This window comes from Arachis hypogaea, chromosome 10 (genome assembly GCF_003086295.3).
Source record: "Arachis hypogaea cultivar Tifrunner chromosome 10, arahy.Tifrunner.gnm2.J5K5, whole genome shotgun sequence".
Lineage (NCBI taxonomy): Eukaryota > Viridiplantae > Streptophyta > Magnoliopsida > Fabales > Fabaceae > Arachis > Arachis hypogaea.
This window is the reverse complement of record NC_092045.1, coordinates 23,700,143-23,717,755: the sequence shown is the minus strand read 5'-3', so window position 1 is coordinate 23,717,755 and position 17,613 is coordinate 23,700,143. Positions and strand designations below refer to the sequence as shown.

At 33.0% G+C, this 17,613-nt stretch overlaps 1 protein-coding gene across 14 annotated transcripts; it reads left to right on the top strand.

Moving 5' to 3' along the window:
- Positions 1 to 11,778: 11,778 nt before the first annotated feature.
- On the top strand, positions 11,779 to 17,188 carry LOC112715385 (ABC transporter B family member 17). 14 transcript variants are annotated; one of them, XM_072204706.1, is made up of 14 exons: positions 11,779 to 12,319; positions 12,475 to 12,590; positions 12,794 to 12,914; positions 13,099 to 13,158; positions 13,664 to 13,812; positions 14,321 to 14,375; positions 14,487 to 14,674; positions 15,523 to 15,640; positions 15,742 to 15,788; positions 15,900 to 16,065; positions 16,192 to 16,287; positions 16,362 to 16,479; positions 16,682 to 16,739; positions 16,915 to 17,188. In XM_072204706.1, exons 4-10 carry the CDS (start codon positions 13,146 to 13,148, stop codon positions 15,930 to 15,932), a joined length of 603 nt encoding a protein of 200 aa, XP_072060807.1. In that variant the 5' UTR covers positions 11,779 to 12,319; positions 12,475 to 12,590; positions 12,794 to 12,914; positions 13,099 to 13,145; the 3' UTR covers positions 15,933 to 16,065; positions 16,192 to 16,287; positions 16,362 to 16,479; positions 16,682 to 16,739; positions 16,915 to 17,188. The 14 variants fall into 14 exon arrangements, with proteins under 14 accessions (XP_072060807.1, XP_072060801.1, XP_072060810.1 ...); XM_072204709.1 differs by lacking the exon at positions 15,900 to 16,065 and adding an exon at positions 15,140 to 15,419 and having other exon boundaries at positions 11,808 to 12,319; XM_072204705.1 differs by having other exon boundaries at positions 11,839 to 12,189; positions 13,647 to 13,812.
- Positions 17,189 to 17,613: the final 425 nt, after the last annotated feature.

The following is a 17,613-nucleotide window of genomic DNA, read 5'->3' as shown; positions in this document are numbered from 1 at the left end:
AAGAGGAAGAGTTCTAAATTATGTAGAACTCATGAGAATAAAAATACACCCAAATATCTTCATTTTACACCTAAATATCTTTGTATTACACCCAAATATCTTCGTTTTTACACCCAAATTTGCTCCAGATACAGAAATGAGTTATGTTACGTGTACACTAAAATCAGCCACCAAAGTCAGCAAGGGCTGCAAAATACACCCAAAATACACCACAGAAGGGCTGCAAAATACACCCAAAATACACCATATTAAAACAAAATCATGTATTTTTTATTTTGCAACATTATGTATTTTTTTCTTTGTTTGATTTTTTCGTCCCAAAAAAAATATGAGAATATGAAATAAGAAGATGAAGAAGAAAAAGCAGCAGAAGATGAGGAGGAAGAAGAGGAAGAGTTCTGAATTATGCAGAACTCATCATAATAAAAATACACCTAAGTATCTTCGCTTTACACCTAAATATCTTCGTATTACACCCAAATATCTTAGTTTTTACACCCAAATTTGCTGCAGATACAGAAATGAGTTATGTTACGTGTACACTAAAATTAGCCACCAAAGTCAGCAAGGGCTGCAAAATACACCCAAAATACACCATATTAAAACAAGCATAAACTATAGAATGTAAATACAACTATAAAACCATCATAAAAAATAACAAAAACCAGATTCATGAATCATAACTAAACAGAAACTAAAACAATTCAACTAAAAGAATAAGACAATTCACCCTCCGTCAGATGAAAAGTCATAAACTGTAAATACACCCAAACTTTTATAAAAATACACCCAAATATTCCTAATCTACACCCGAACGTCTGATATAAAATGGACAAGATTATATTAATTCTAATCAGAACTAGTACATTAGATTCAATTTAAACAAGGAAGAATTAACAGCAAATTTCACAGGAAAAGTTCACGCACTGGTTCATCTGACAATCTGAAGTTGAATTATCTATTATCTTTAGAAACGATTTCAAAGCTTGATGTAAAAAAAGAATGGAAATCGAGAATAACGAAAAAAGAGAACAGAGAGAGAAAAGCACGTAAATGAAAAGGGAGAAAGAGAAGGCAAGAAATTCGAAAAAGTAAACGAAATCCTTTCAAATATTAAAAATCTAAATCTGTTAGAGGCGCGTGAAACATATGTGTATAACAAGCGCGTTTGAGCATAATATCAATTAGAGAACTTGTAAGACTTGTATAGCAAAATCACTTGTATGTAGAGATTAATCGTTTCAAATATCTTTAAGGATATGAGCCATTTATTTGTGCTTTGGCTCTAAATTTCTTTCTTGTCCATGTAGCAAAGCTCCATAATTAACAAATTAATCATACACACACTTGAGCTTTTAACCTAATAGTTAATGTTTGGTCATCATCAATTAATTATTATTTCTTCAAGCCAAACAGTATTCATTTGCTAAGTTAGAGAAACTGTATTATTTATATGCTATGTTTGTTAGGAAATTAGCTGAGTTTGTAGTAGATAATTGGTTAGACAAGAATTGTACATAAGCTTAGTAGATGATGTAATTGTAGTTGGTTTTAATTGAGCCATTACTATTTTAGAAAGCTCTTTTTCTCTTTTCACTTTCTCTCACCCTTTCTGTTACGTTCTTCACCATCTCTTACTTGATTCATTGTTAAGCTCACCAAATGAATTCGGAACACAGGTTTTTCTAATGGTGTGGTGAGTGTGGAGTCATGGTGTAGAGATCAAGCTTCATTCGCTATGTTTTTCATTTCTCGCTCAACGAATCGACGGAATATTTGATTCTTGCTAAAATTGATGGCTAATCAAGTGGAGCGAGTTCAAATGCAATAGTTGGAGAATTAGATCTTAAAATATTGGCTCAATTGATAGCTCAAATCAACGTGATTCAAGCATCTGCGTTGAAGGTTCCTATGAATCCGAATCTAGATCCTTCAAATGAGTTCTACCATCATCCAGGAGAGAGTTCATGTACTCCTCTAATTACTAGTTTGTTAGATCATCACAACTATGATTCATGGTCTAGAGCAATATGGAGAGCTATTAAAGGAAAGAACAAAATCAGTTTTATTGATGGTTCACTTCCCTAAACCAAAGGGATCCTAACTTTAATGCATGGGATAAGTGTAATACCTTTGTGCTTTCTTGGTTGAATTTGTCATTGAATGTTGAAATTGCTCAAAGTGTCATGTGGATTAGTATTGTATCTAATTTGTGGCAACATTTGAAGATGAGGTTTCATCAAGGAGATAAGTATCGAATTACAGAATTAGATGGAACTCCTTTCTATGAAGCAAGGAGAGCTAAACGTCATCTCTTATTTTACGAAATTGAAGGCAGTTTGGGAGGAAATGGAGAATTTTTGACCTATTCCAAATTGTTAGTGTGCTATCGAATGCTCTTGTTTGAGAATAATCAGGAACTATAGGCAGAATACATATGTTGTAAGATTTCTCAGGAGACTGAATGATCAATATAGCGTCGTCAAGTCATAGATAATGCTTATGGATCCCTTGCCTAATATTGAAGATCTATTTGCTAAATTGCAACAACAAGAGAGACAACTACTTAACATGAATATTGTGGATTCCAAAGCACTGTTTAGTGCATTTGATCAACAAGAGAACCGTGCCAATTTTGCCGATGGCCAGGCTCAAAGAGGAAGGGGTCGAGGCAAAGGCAATATAGGCAGAGGCAATGTCAGAAGAGGCAGAGAAAATTCATCCAAGCTATGTTCTTATTGTGGTAAAACTGGTCACTTAGTGGATGTTTGTTATAAGCATGGTTATCCATCACATATGAAGTAGCAATTTAATTCTAATATTACCAACAATATCACCGCAGCTGTTGAAAATGATGAAGACAGCAATACAGTCAGCTTGTACAAAGAAAATGTTGAGGGACCAAGTACAAACTTTACTCCTGAGCAAAGGGAGTCACTGTTGGCTCTGTTGCAGCAACATGAAGCAAAAAGTCAACCAATTCATAGTGTGAACTAAGCAGTTACAGATCAAGGTAAAAGAGCATGCATGATTTCCTCGAAAGGTGGTACTCAATGGATCATCAATTCAGGGGCTACGACTCATGTCACATATTGCATCAATGCATTTCAATGCCATAAAAATATAAAATTAGTCAGAGTTAAACTCCCAAATAAATAAGTTGCCATATCATACATCTCAGGAATAGTCATTTTTTCTTCAACATTATATATTACTAATGTCTTGTACATACCAGATTTTTCCTATAATCTCATGTCTGTGTCATAACTTATTAATTTCCTAGATTGTAAATTTATTTTTAATAAACTTGGTTGCAAGATATAGGATCAGACTACTTTGAAGATAATTGGAGCAACTAGTAAGAATCTCAGGTTATATACAATAGAATCTAAACAGCTTCTCCACACACGCACTTTAGCCATGAATAATATAGCTCTAAATTTAGACTCTAGTCATGATTTAGATATAGACTCATGTAGTATGCATAGAACAGTGATAGGGGATACCTCAGCCAAGTTATGACATTATAGATTAGGACATGTTCCTTATGATAAGCTAGAAAGCATGCAACAATTGTACATAAATTTTCAACATTTGAATAAAGTTCGAGTTAAAGAAACTTGTGATTCAAGCCATTATGCTAAACAACAACGATTCGAAACAACACTTCACACACACATGCATATTTTGGTTTGTTGCATATGGATATTTAGAGACCGATTGTTGTTCCCTCAGTTAGTGGCTATAAGTATTTTCTCACCATCGTGATAGTCGATTCACTTGGATTTTATGCATGAAAGCAAAGTCAGACTCTAGTGCACTTATATAAAACTTCATGCAATTGGTTCAAACTCAGTTTAATAAAATAGTTAAGTGCATTAGATCCAACAACGGAAAAGGGTTCCAGCTAACTCAATTTTATGCTTCTAAAGACATATTGCATCAAACTTCATGCATAGAAACTCCACAACAAAATGGAATTGTGGAAAGGAAGTACCAACATCTTTTGGAAGTGACTCGGGCTATGCTCTTTCGTTCCTCAATTCTATTGTGTTATTGGGATTTTGCAGCATCCTATGCAGTCCACATTATCAATAGGCTGCCCACACCCGCTTTACACAACAAAAATTCATTTGAAAAAGTGCATAATTTTCTACCACATTTTCAAAACATTAGAGTCTTTGATTGTTTGGTCTATATTTCCACTTTAATTGCGCATAAAAAAAAAGCTTGATAAATGCGCTAAGAAAGGAGTTTTCCGTGGTTATAAACCAGGAAGAAAATGTTTTGTTGTTTTGGATTTACAGAGCAAGCAATTGAGTGTATCTAGGAATGCTATTTTCTATGAAAATATTTTCCCTTTCTCAAAAGACACTAATTTTCAGCTTGTTGCACTTTCACAAATCCTTACCTCATTTCATCCTCATTTCAACACTTGCAAATATGATGAGCTATATTTTTCTCACTTGGCACGTCACTAAATTCATCAGAATCGCAGGCACAATCTTCTAGTATTATACCAGAAAATCACTTATCTCCTTTGAATCACACATTTTCTCACACAAACACTCAGCACAATAAACCCTTTCAAAGATCTAATAGACTTCGGAGGCGGCTGCCACATTTATGAGATTACTATTGTATGCAATCTTCTCATGTTTCTGCTACTTCTAGCTCTTCTTTAAGGTATCCAATATCACATTATATCTCATATGACAACTTGCCTCATGCATATCAAAGAATTTGCATTAGTTGTATCATCAATGACTGAACCGACACACTATGATGAGGCAATTGCTCATGCTTGCTAGAGAGATGCCATCTCTACCGAATTGCATGCCTTGGACGTGAATAAGACATAGAAACTCACTATTCTACCCGCTGGCAAGAAAGTTATTAGGTGCAAGTGGGTATTCAAAATCAAATACAACTCGGATGGGAGTATTGAGTGACATAAATCTAAACTCGTTGCTAAGGGTTATACCCAAATTTCAAGATTTGATTTCTTTGATATATAGAGACTTGTGGCAAATATGGCGACACTGCGTATTCTTTTGTGTTTGGCTGCAATCTAGCGATGGTACCTCTACCAATTGGATGTTAACACCACCTTTCCTTCATGGTGAGCTTGATGAGGATGTTTACATGTAGCTGCCACCAGGTTTAGATGTTCCCACTGCTGGTCTGATCTGCAAATTGTAAAAGTCACTTTATGGTCTCAAGCAAGTGAGCAAACAATGGAATGCCTGACTCACTGCTGTGCTCATTCAGCTTGGTTACACTCGATCCAAGCATGATTACTCACTCTTCACTAAGTTCTGCGAGGCTGAAGTTACTATGGTTCTAGTCTACGTTGATGATCTAATTTTGACAGAAAATTGTATGCGAGAAATTGATTTTTTCAAGCAACAACTGGATGATGCCTTCAAGATCAAAATATAGGAGAACTTAAATACTTCAAAGGTTTTGAAATTGCTCAAAGCCACAAGGGCATTGCTGTTAATCAGAGAAAATATGTCTTAGATCTTCTCAAAGATTATATAATGACTAATGCCAAGCCGGTTACCACTCCCATGGACTATTCGATCAACCTTGGAAAAGACTCTGGTCTAGCTTATGAGGATGTCTCAGCTTATCGCAGACTCGTTGATAAATTGGTCTATCTCACTAGTACTAGACCAAATATTTTCTTTACCATTGGAAAACTCGGTCAGTACTTGGATTATATTGCCTAACACTAGCACATCATCAAGCTGCAATGAGGATGCTTAAATACCTCAAATCCTCACCTGCCACGTGTTTGTTCTTTTCAACCACTTTTGATTTGTCATTATTTGGCTACTCGGACGTTGATTGGGCTTCATGTCCAGATATATACTCGCCGATCGATCTCTAGTTATTGCTTTTATCTTAGCACTTCACTCGTCTCCTGGAAGGGTAAGAAACAACCCACCGTTGCTCGTTCTTTTTTGGAGATTGAATACCGGGCTCTTACACTAGCAGTTTGTGAAACACAATGGTTTTTTTTCATTCTCAAAAATTTTGGTTTTTCACTTTCCAAGCCCTTTCCTTTGTATTGTGACAGTCGTTCTACCATGTACATTATATTTTAGGATAACGAAACACATTGAGATTGATTGTCATGTAATAAGAGAACGGGTTCAATCTTGCTTGGTGAAATTTCTGCAAGTCTCTACTCGTGAGCAGTATGCTAAATTTCTTACAAAATCTCTCCCTCCAGTTTTGTTCTCCAAGTGGTTCAACCAGTTGGTTTGTTAGACATCTGCAACAATAAATCCCTTATGCAGGGGCGATGTTTTTAGTCCTTCCTTTCTTCTTCTTTTGAACACATACAACAGAGATTGATGAAAACACTAAGTTTGTCAAAGTAGGTTTTGTTTTTTTCTTTGCTCAAATTCAGTGTTTCTAATCAAGGGGATCCAGAGGAAGAAGATCCCAAGTAGTTCTTTACTTCCTAGAATCCATACAATAGAGTTTGATGAGTACATTACTTTGGTCAATCTTTCTTTGACTAATGTAGTGCATTTGATCAATGAGATTTGGAAGAAAAAGCTTTGGATGGTGAATTTTATTGGGTTGCTTTGGTTATGTGGCAAGTTGGCATGAATGCATCATCACCAACTTGAGGGACTATGTTTATAGTATTCATTTGCTAAGTTATAGAATCTGTATTATTTATGCTATGTTAGTTAGGCAATTAATTGAGTTGGCAATAGATATGTTAGAAACAAGTGACTAAACTGGAGAAAGAATGATATATTATTGAGTGTGTTCAAGTTGTCTACTCAAGTTGTCTAGAATGATACAATATGAAAGGATATTTATAGGTACTGAGAGAATCGTAATAATAAGGACGTAATCTCCTATAATAAATATTTAGATGTACTAAATAATACTAATTGATCCTAATTGATCCTAATAATATTCTAACATCCCCCCTCAAACTCAAGTGACAACTTGAGTTTGAAACTTATTTAAAACAACGAAATAAAGAGAAAAAAAAACTGCATAAATTGATAAAACGGGTGCAGACGAAACTGCCGGAAGGAAGCGCAGACGGAACTGCCGCTAGTCTGAAGGAAGCACAGACGGAACTGCCGCTTGTCTGAAGGAAGCGCAGACGGAACTGCCGCTTGTCTGAAGGAAGCGCAGACGGAACTGCCGCTTGTCTGAAGGAAGCGCAGACGGAACTGCCGCTTGTCTAAAGGAAGCGCAGATGGAACTGCCAGAAAGAAACGCAGACGAAACTGCCACAAGAAAATACAGACGAAACTGCCACGAGAGAAGGCAGACGTAACTGTCACAAGAAAACGCTGACGGGACTGCCACGAGAGAATGCAGATGTAACTGCCACGAGAGAATGCAGAGAGAACTGCCACGAGAGAATGCAGACGGAACTGCCACAAGAGAAGACAGACGGAACTGCCACGAGAGAAGGCATACGGAACTGTCGAAAAAGAGCGAAAACTATATGATTTTTTCATGAGAATAGGTAAGCAGCGGATGACAATTGTGTTTGATCATACGACTCGAAAAAAAACACAAGACAGAAAAAATAGGCTAGTCGGTAAGGTGAAAAAGTATCAAAGGAGTGACAAAAGGGAAAGAAGAATGACATAGAAAAAAAAATACAAAAGGTACGGTGATTTCACCGCAAGGGAAACAACCTATCCTCTTCAAGGAGGATACCATTGCTCTGATACCATGTTAGAAACAAGTGACTAAACTGGAGAAAGAATGATATATTATTGAGTGTGTTCAAGTTGTCTACTCAAGTTGTCTAGAATGATACAATATGAAAGGATATTTATAGGTACTGAGAGAATCGTAATAATAAGGACGTAATCTCCTATAATAAATATTTAGATGTACTAAATAATACTAATTGATCCTAATTGATCCTAATAATATTCTAACAAGATAGTTAGTTAGACAAGAATTCTATATAAACTTAATAGATACTGTAATTATAATTAGTTTTAATTGAATCATCACTATTTTTAGTAGTATTTTAGAAAGCTCTTTTTTCTTTTCTCTTTTTCTCTGTAACGTTTTTTTGTCATCGCTTACTTGATTTATTGCTAAGCTCACCAAATGGCTTCGAAACACATATTTTTCTCATATTTAACTATCATTACATACATAACATAAATTAAAATAAAAATTTAAATATAATACAATATTATTAATTATTTTACTAATTATTTCACATATATTATATATTAAAATTATATAACAAAATCAAATCTTAGCTTTTTATTAAATTGATGATAGCATGGAAATTTTAAGGTGGAGAGTGATGCTAGACTTGAGAGCAGAAAGTAATGTACAGGTTTGAATGGGATGCCATACCCTCTAAGTGAAAAATGAATCCATGTTGATGGGTGTCTTTCATCACATACATCCGCGCAAGGTGGAGAAATCACATCACAATTCAATTCAATCACTTACATTACATGTACTGCTGCTTCGCTTCTTTATTTATGGTAGAGCTGGGGTAGTGTTTGTAATAGATCAAATGTTATTAACTAACGAGCTAACTGTAATAGTTATTGGGTATTGACAATGCACTACATTTTCTAGCTACATAATAAGGAAAGATTTTAAAAAATGGGTAAAAGTGTTGCTGGTGGTTGTGATCATGCTAGTGGAAGTGGTGTTGTCCTTCTTGTGGATGTGTTAAGGGTTTAGGTGGTCATTGGTCAAGGGACATTGAATTTGGAGAGAAAGAAGGTGTAATTTTATAACAAAATATATATGTGTGAATTTTGCATATTAAAGTGGAAATTATTTATAGAAAGTGAAAACTCATCAACTTTTACTCTTTTAGTGCATGGATAGTTTCATACGGTAGGAGGCTACTCCTCTTGCATGTGCATGATTCACGATAGTGAGGAGCTTTCGGCTTGCTCCCTAAGTCGGGTTAGAATAAGATCTGTTTTGTTCCTTGGCCCAGGTCGGGTTGGTTTATAATTAATTTGTCTCTACAATAATTTTTTATGTGCGTCATACATAGAGCTAAAAGTGAATTAAGCTAACTCATGAGTCAGTTCGATTTCGACTCGTTAATAGTTTGATAAGTTGAGCTCGTAAGCCGGTAAATCGAGCTTGAGCTTAGAGTTGAGCTCATAAATGAGTTGAACTTGAGTTTAGATAAGCTCAACTCAGTAGCTTGTCAGTTAGCTCGATTATATATAGGTAAATCTCTCGTGACCAGAATATTAATGGCTAAAGATAACCAAGAATTGACCTTCAAATAAAATAATGACACCTGTTGAATTTGGTTTCACAACTTTTCAATATTTCGAAGGGTGGTTAATAGTGTGTAATAATTACTAAAAAGTTATCTTGTGGATAAAATTGTCATTTGAGATTATTTTAGATGTTGTTGAATTTTGGACAAAAATATTATTGAGTCATTATACAAAATAAAATTAAAACTGCTCAAATATAAGGTCTAATAATTTTTTGGCACAACTGTAAAATAAAGTTTATTTCTTTAATAATTTATTTCTTAATTTGTTTTTATTTCTCTAAAAGAAAATAACCGTAAAAAAATATTATGATACCCTAAAAATTTTATTAAGGGAACAAAATTAGTATTTTTTTGCGAGATATATTTGTAAGTTTTATTTTTTATATTTGTTTAAAAAATGGTTGGATTGTGAGAGTGGTCGGGTTTTTTTAATAATTATACAAAAAATTAATAACGAATTAATATAAATATATTAATATTTGTAAAATACATGTTATAAACATTAAAGTTAGTCACCAGTATAAAATATATATTAAAATATAAATACATATTTATTATTTATTATATATTACTGATTTTACAACTAAAATATGTTATATCTCACTTTTTCATTGTAATTAAAATTAAAATTTTTTCTCTAAAATTAAAGAGTTCTCTCCTTTTTTTCTCTTCCTTTTTCTTTCTCTCTCATTCCTTCACTCACTTTATATCTTATATATCATTATCAATTACTAATTATAAATTTAACAATCAAAATATACAACATGACATTCTCTAATTACATTCAAACAAAATTAAAATTTTAAAATTGAATATAGCTATATTATATATTATATTTATATATTACTAACTAATTTAATAAATAAAATGTGTCATATCTTACTCTCTTATTAAAATTTAAAGAAAATATTTTCCTCCAAAATTACTAAATCTCCTTCTTACGTTCTCTTATCTATCTCTTTTTTTTCTATTTCTCTCTTTCCTTCGCACTCTATATATCATTTATATTTTATATTAGAAATTTGACAAATCAAAATGTACCACCAAATATTCTTTTATTGTAATTACAAACTCCTACTCCCATTCTTCTTTTTTATCTTTCTCTCTCTTTTTTTCTCATTCTCTATTTTTCTCTACCATTTTGTTCTATAAAAAATAAAAATTAACAACCTAATATAATTTAAATAAAAATTTTTATTATATACATATTTTTTTATTTAGCTTTAAATTTTTACTACTTATCTTTCTAATCTATGTTTTTACTTTTTTTTTTCAAATATTTATTGTATATAATTTAAAAAAATACTAATATTGTGATTAAAAGTTAGAATTGATATAATTTTTTTTATGCTAATATCTAATTATATTTTGAGCAATGCTAGGGGGCCAGCAATTTGTGTGATTTAACGCCATCAACTAGTCATCAATGATAATTTGATGATGTGAGATTGGTGTGAGATTTCATCCAATGGCTCACCTTTTTCTGTTGGTTACATGCTGGCCAAAATTCAATAAAACTGATGGCCCCCTAGACTTTTCCTTATATTTTTATATATATAGAGTAACAAATATTATTTTTAAATAACAAGCATAAAAATTAATTATTTTTATTTTTACAACAAACTTAACACCTAATCAAATATAAAAATATACAAGTTAAATTCTTTCAAATTTTAGATAACGAATATTAAAATTAATTATTATTAGAAAATTAAACTCTTTCATATAAAATACTAAAAAACTTATTGTTAATTTTGGACGCTAAAGAAAAATTTTATTTTATTACAATAAAAGAATATTTGGCGGCATATTTTGATTTGACAAATTATTAATATAAAATATAAATTATATATAGAGTGCGAATGATAGAGAGAAACAGAAAAAAGAGAGATAGATAAGAGAATATAAGAAAGAGGTTTAGTAATTTTAGAAGAAAATATTTTCTCTAAATTTTAATAAGAGAGTGTCATATGACACATTTTAGTTATTAAATTAGTTAGTAATATATAAATACAATATATAATATAGCTATATTCAATTTTAAAATTTTAATTTTATTTGAATGTAATTAGAGAATGTCATGTTGTATATTTTAATTGTTAAATTTATAATTAATAATTAATTAATAATAATATATAAGAGAGATAGAGTGAGTGAAAGAATGAGAGAGAAAGAGAAAGGGTGAGAGAGGAGCAAAGAATTCTTTAATTTTGAAAAGAAAAAATTTATTTTAATTGCAATAAGAAAGTGACATGTCACTACTAGAAAACTTGTTATTACAGACGGAAATTTCCGACGGATTTTATCCCACGGAAATACAGAGGGAATTTCAGAGGGATTTTTTGTCGAAAAACAAAAAAAATAAATTAACATAAATTACAGACAAAAAAAAGAATCCGTCGATAATTCCGTCGAAAAAAATAAATTTTTTTTTTGTGGAATGATTACAGACGGATTTTCCATCTGTAATTAAATAGACAAAACACACATTTTATTAAATTATTACAGACAGATTTTCCGTCTGTAATTTAAATGAAATCCGTCGAAAATATTGAAAACCTAGTTTTATCACACTCCATTCACACCGCAATCCATTCACCGAAATATCCATTCAATCTCTATACCTAGTTTTCGAACGCTGTAGAAGGCTCATCCTCCAACTCTTCGCCCTGCACCCCGCCGCCCACAGCCACCGCAGTCTCTGCCGCCGCTGCAGCCACACAGCCCCCGCATCAGCCCTCGCAGCTCCCCGCAACCCCCACAGCCTCGTAGCCCCTCAGCGGCGCATCCACCGCAGCCCCTACACAGACACAGCCTCCACCGCCACCGTAGAAGATCCGTCGCCGTCGGATTCCGAGCTTCTTTTCGTTCCAGATCAGCGCTTTCTTTGTCAGATTCCCTTCGCGCAGCTGGTAGATCGCAAACCCTAACTTTTCTATTCGTTCGTATTTTATATTTTTCTTCAGCCGACGCTTCTTTTGCTCGTTACTCTCTCACGAAATCGGTGGTGGTGGTGCTGAAATCAAAGGACTTATATCTTTGGTGAATTTTGATACCCTACTATGCATTACTTTTTCTTTTGTGTGTGATAATTGATAACATTAGAGGGCCTAGTGGCTTTACATAAGTAATTCAGATTATCTTTATGTTCTTTCTTTTCTAATTTTTCTGGTGATTTTTGTGGCTGTTTCATCAAGTTTTTGATCAACCAGATTCGGGAAGCCAACCAAATGGTGGAGGAGTTTATGCTTGCTGCTAATGTTTCGGTTGCAGAACAAATTCTTAAAAGTTTTCCTCTATGCTCATTATTAAGGTTGTTTCCTGATCTGATTTTTTGAAATTAAGTTTTGGTATCTCAATATTCTTTTGGTATCTTTCTCTAGAACATGGTATGTGATATTGAGAATCATCACTTTCACAAGCATGTGAGGCTGTTGGTTAGAAATGCTAACCGACTTTACATATGAAAAGAAAGGTTAATTGCTATCTTCTAATTGTTTGTTGGTTTTTGTTCAGGCGCCATCTAACACCAACTAGAGAGATGCTTGAACCTTTGCTACGTACTGCTGCTGCAGTTGGCCTGCACTTGGATGTCTCGTCCTCAAAAGCATTGGCTGATTCTCTTGACCATGCTGTGGTAAATGGCTTTTCCTTGATATTTTTTATTCTACTTATCCATTTTTTTTTCATTGACATTTCGGTTTGCACTTTTTATATATGATGATGATGTCTAGTTGTATTGCTTTTTGGCTTTGTTAGCTCAAGCATTTGATATATTTGATCTTTAAGGTGTTCTCTCTCTTATCCAAACACTTTTTCAGGGTGATGATCCTTACTTCAACAAGTTAATCCGCATTCTAGCAACTAGATGCATGACTCAGGTAAATTGAATTTTTATGAGATCTCAGATTTTGGGATTGATCAAAAGAAGATAATTATATAATTGATGTATAGATTCATTTTTTATCTTATACAAAAATCAACTTTCATTTAGAGGAATAAAGTAATAAGATCAAATTCTAAACTTATTGGCGAAAAATTTCTAATATCTTGTTAAATCATTTTCATGAGAAAGTTAAATTGTTATGTATATAGGCACAAAAATGATTATAGTTAAAATAAAATAACTAAATTTTGAATAAAATATAACAACAAGAGCCATTTGTTAGTCCATACTCATCTATTTAACTAAGAATCTGACCAAGCATATATAAGTCTTTTTCAAGTATATATTTTAGTGCATTAGTGACATATGTAGCTTAATAAATCTCTATTAGGGGGGAAAAAATAAAAAATAGGGGATATATCTTTCATTTCATTCTCTCCAAAGAGAGCATCAAGTGAAGGTAGCAATAATGGGAAACAATAGCATGTTTCGTTATGCAGATGGTGTGGACAAGTTGTTAATGTTGTTTGGAACCATCGAAAGCATTGGTGATGGATTGCAGAACCCTCTTATGATGTATATTCTTAGTGATGTCATCAATGCTTATGGAGATAAGAATTCCAAATTGGGTATGCATGATGTGAACAAGGTGAGAGCTTGTTCATTTAGATTTAAATAATCTATATATAATTATTCTCTTTTGCCATACATATATTTAATTTTTCATGTGATATGTTTCATCTATTCTAATGTAATATTCATCTTTGTAGGAAATTGCTTTTTGTTAATCTCTTAGCATTTATTCAATTTAGAATTTACATTTCTCTTGTGAGAAATTCAAGAAACAATTTTTTTTTTCATTAGCTCTTCATTGATCTAAAAAAAAAGAATTTCAGCATAAGGCTTTCTTCTATGAGTTTAAGTTTTTGGGACAAATAAATTTAAGACAGATATAAAATAATTTGTATGTCTTTGTTCAATAGCATGAAATATTGTAGAGAAATCACGATATAGTATTAAAATTTTATACGAAAAAGTCTACAGTTTAATTTTCTTATCCTTTATTCCGAAAATTTTGATTTTTAGGAATATGATTAGGCAACAACTTTTGATATTTCCTGACTTCACCTTATTATTTATTTATGTTTTAATTTCAGTATGCATTGAGGCTTTTATTAGTTGCAATTGGTGTTGGACTTTCAGCTTTTGTAGGTAAGCTGCATAATTCAGAATTCACAGTTACCTTGATTTTGCAAAGCATAATTCAATTTGGAAGTTAAAGATAATAATTCCAGCTATCTATTTTGCTTTATGCGACTGCAGAAGGAATGTGTTGGGCAAGAACTGCAGAGAGACAGGCTTCAAGAATGAAAATGGAATATTTGAAATCAGTGCTGAGACAAGAAATTGGATTCTTTGATAGCCAGACAGCTGGTACTTCAACAACTTACCAAGTTGTCTCACTCATCTCCTCAGATGCCAATACCATCCAAGTTGCCTTGTGTGAGAAGGTTTTACTATTCACTTCTGATCTATTATGCTTTCCCCAAACTAAACTTGCTATCACTGCTATTTATATCATCACTTATATTTAAAGTCAACCCTCAATCGTTTCTTAATAAAAATATGAAAACAGATTTATTTTTCCATATTTGAAAAAAAAAATGATAAATTCATCTTTCATTATTTAAAAATTTATACATGTAGAGAAGGATTAATAATACGTCTCCTTATTTTTTTTATAAAACAAAAGATTAAAGGATGAATAAATCTTTGACTATTATTCATAAAGATATATAAGTATCTAACTAAAATTAAAGTGTGAATCAAAAGACTCATCAGAAGATAACATAGAACTGCAAGCAAAGGGTCCAAAGCTAGAGATAGGTTCACCTATTATTTTTACAGAGGCTCCTAAAATGATTAAGACTGCTGCTTCTGTTCCATGTTTTGGGGTTAATTCTGGTTTGGTCAAGCCTGGTGATGTTGGAAGGTACTTCAAACTCTTTCATTCATCTCTGCTTCTTTTAACTATTAATTTTCTCTTTTTATTTTTTATTTCTATGAATTGTCCAGACAAACTTTAGTTAATGATATTAGTTGGATAAAACTCTTTCTAGTGATACTTAATAATTTGAAACATACATTGAAAATAAAGCTTGTCAGAGTTTGTAGTTTAAGTTAGAGAGGGGGGACAAATCCGTGGGGGACAAATCCGTGGAGTTAGAGGCTGTTCTCAAAGAAACTGTGAATTTGGTAACATAGATCTGAATCACTATCATTTATTGGGTCTCTTTTGGTCTAATTGTTATCCTCATTGATGTTTTTTTTTGTTTTTTGTTTTGATGAATGAATGTAGGAGAACATACCTATTGAGGAGGTTTTTGAGAACCTGAGATGTAGTAGAGAAGGTCTCAGCAGCAAGGCTGCTGAGGAAAGACTCGCCATTTTTGGCCACAACAAGCCTTATTTTACAGGTAAGCCTCCTGATTGGCAAGACTTTGTTGGTATTATCACTTTGCTTGTCATCAATTCAACCATCAGTTTCATAGAGGAAAACAATGCTGGTATTTTACAGATAATGCTGCTGCAGCTCTCATGGCTCGTCTCGCTCCAAAAGCAAAGGTGTGGGATTCAGTGTCATTTTCTTATGTCCTTAATATTTGCATTGGATACTGGTATTGGATAAAACATGCATTGGATAAAACATACTGAATGATCTTTCTTCTATTTTAGAATGACAATTACAAGCCATTGATTGGTTCTTGAATTAAATAGTGAGAGGAATGTTGGATGAGGATTTTTCTTATCAAACTTTATCCATCACTTTTATAATTTTTCGGTCAAATTGAGAACTGAGTCATGGACTGTCCTTCGAAATGGGATTGCTTAATTTTCTAAGGTTACTTACAAACTCTCGATAACTTTACATAGATATGGTATTTTAATTATAACTTCTCTGAAGAAAAATATTGTAACCGGTGTTTATTTGATCCTTTTCAAATGCTTTTATTCATCTTATTTGCAGGTGTGTCTGGATCAATTAGCAGTCAATATTTGGAGTCCATGTGGAGCACAGTGGTAACTGGGATAGGTTCTTGGTCCACGGAGGTCAAAAGTACAAGTAAGTTTCTATTATTGAGTTGTAAAGATTTCAGAATTAAATTATTGTGACTATAATTGGAAGTTTCCTACCAGGTCTCCTGGGAATGCTTTTGTTGAAGGCGATGCTTCTAGTGCCAGCTACTTCCTCGCAGGTGCAGCTGTTACCGGTGGGACTATCACAGTTGTAGGCTGCGGCACAAGTAGTTTACAGGTATGTGAATCCAATGAACTCTTATGGCATGAATCCTGGTCAGATTATATTTTTCAGTGGAGACATTTTGCATTTCGCTTAAAAATGACCTGAGCTTCTCTTAACTTGATCCTTCTCTTAACTATAATTTCCCTAGTGTTGTTGAATCTTACGATGAGTTGTATTTGCTGAACCGTCTAAGGGTTTTTTGGCGTGTGTGCAGAATCATCCTGCTATTGTTGTGCCTAGGCTTCCTACTGGTTTGAATTTGTTTAGCCTAGGTGAGTTCTTTCAAATGTTCTTTTTCATTTCGCATTCTGTGAAGAACCCTTTAATTATTTTATTTTTGTTCTGATCTCTGTTTCCTTTTGTTGTTCTCTCTGTTTTTCTATGTTTTGATTCTTTGGCATAGATTGATTTACTCCAATTCTAATTCGGATTTTAATTCTATTTCAGTCAGGAGATGTCAAGATTAACTTTCAATGTGGAGCTTGATGCTGCTAATGCAACTTAGTTATCTATTAATATTTTAGATTATTCTATCTTTAAGTGTTAAGTGTAATTTGTGACATTCATGTAACATTGGGATGGTCATCTTATTTTTTTGGGTATTTTTTTATTAAGACAATGAGATATTAGTCAATGATGTTGAAAAATAACATCCAATTTTATAGGTATCATGTAATGAATATTATGTTTATTTATGTGAGTTTTGGCTTTCTTTTTTCAATTTACAGTGTTTGATGGAGTAAATTTAGAAAACAAATCTAAAGTATTCATTTTGCAATGGAAAAATCTAAAAAAAAAATTCTATTTTATCTTACTGACGGATTTATAGACGGATTTTCTGTCTGTAATTAGAACGAGATGATTTTTCAAAGTTCAAATTACAGACGGAAAATCTGTCGGAAAATCCGTCTGTAATTACAGACCGAAAATCTGTCGAAAAATCCGTCTGTAATTACAGACGGAAAATCCGTCGAAAAATCCGTCTGTAATTACAGACGGAAAATCCGTCGAAAAGTTCGTCGCCTTTGGGAAATGGATAGAAAATTTACAGAGGGAAAATTCGTCGGTAACTGCTAAAAATCCGTCTGTAATTTTCCGACGGAAAAAAATCCGTCGGTAAATAATTTTCGACGGGGCTTTTACAGA

What these genes read in the sequence shown, in the direction of transcription:
- LOC112715385 (XM_072204696.1), top strand. Translation starts at nt 13,648, where the DNA reads ATGTTTCGTTATGCAGATGGTGTGGACAAGTTGTTAATGTTGTTTGGA. An exon ending in GTATGCATGATGTGAACAAG is followed by an intron (nt 13,813 to 14,320) that starts GTGAGAGCTTGT and finishes TTTTAATTTCAG; the next exon opens with TATGCATTGAGGCTTTTATT. An exon ending in GTCTCGCTCCAAAAGCAAAG is followed by an intron (nt 15,789 to 16,191) that starts GTGTGGGATTCA and finishes TCTTATTTGCAG; the next exon opens with GTGTGTCTGGATCAATTAGC.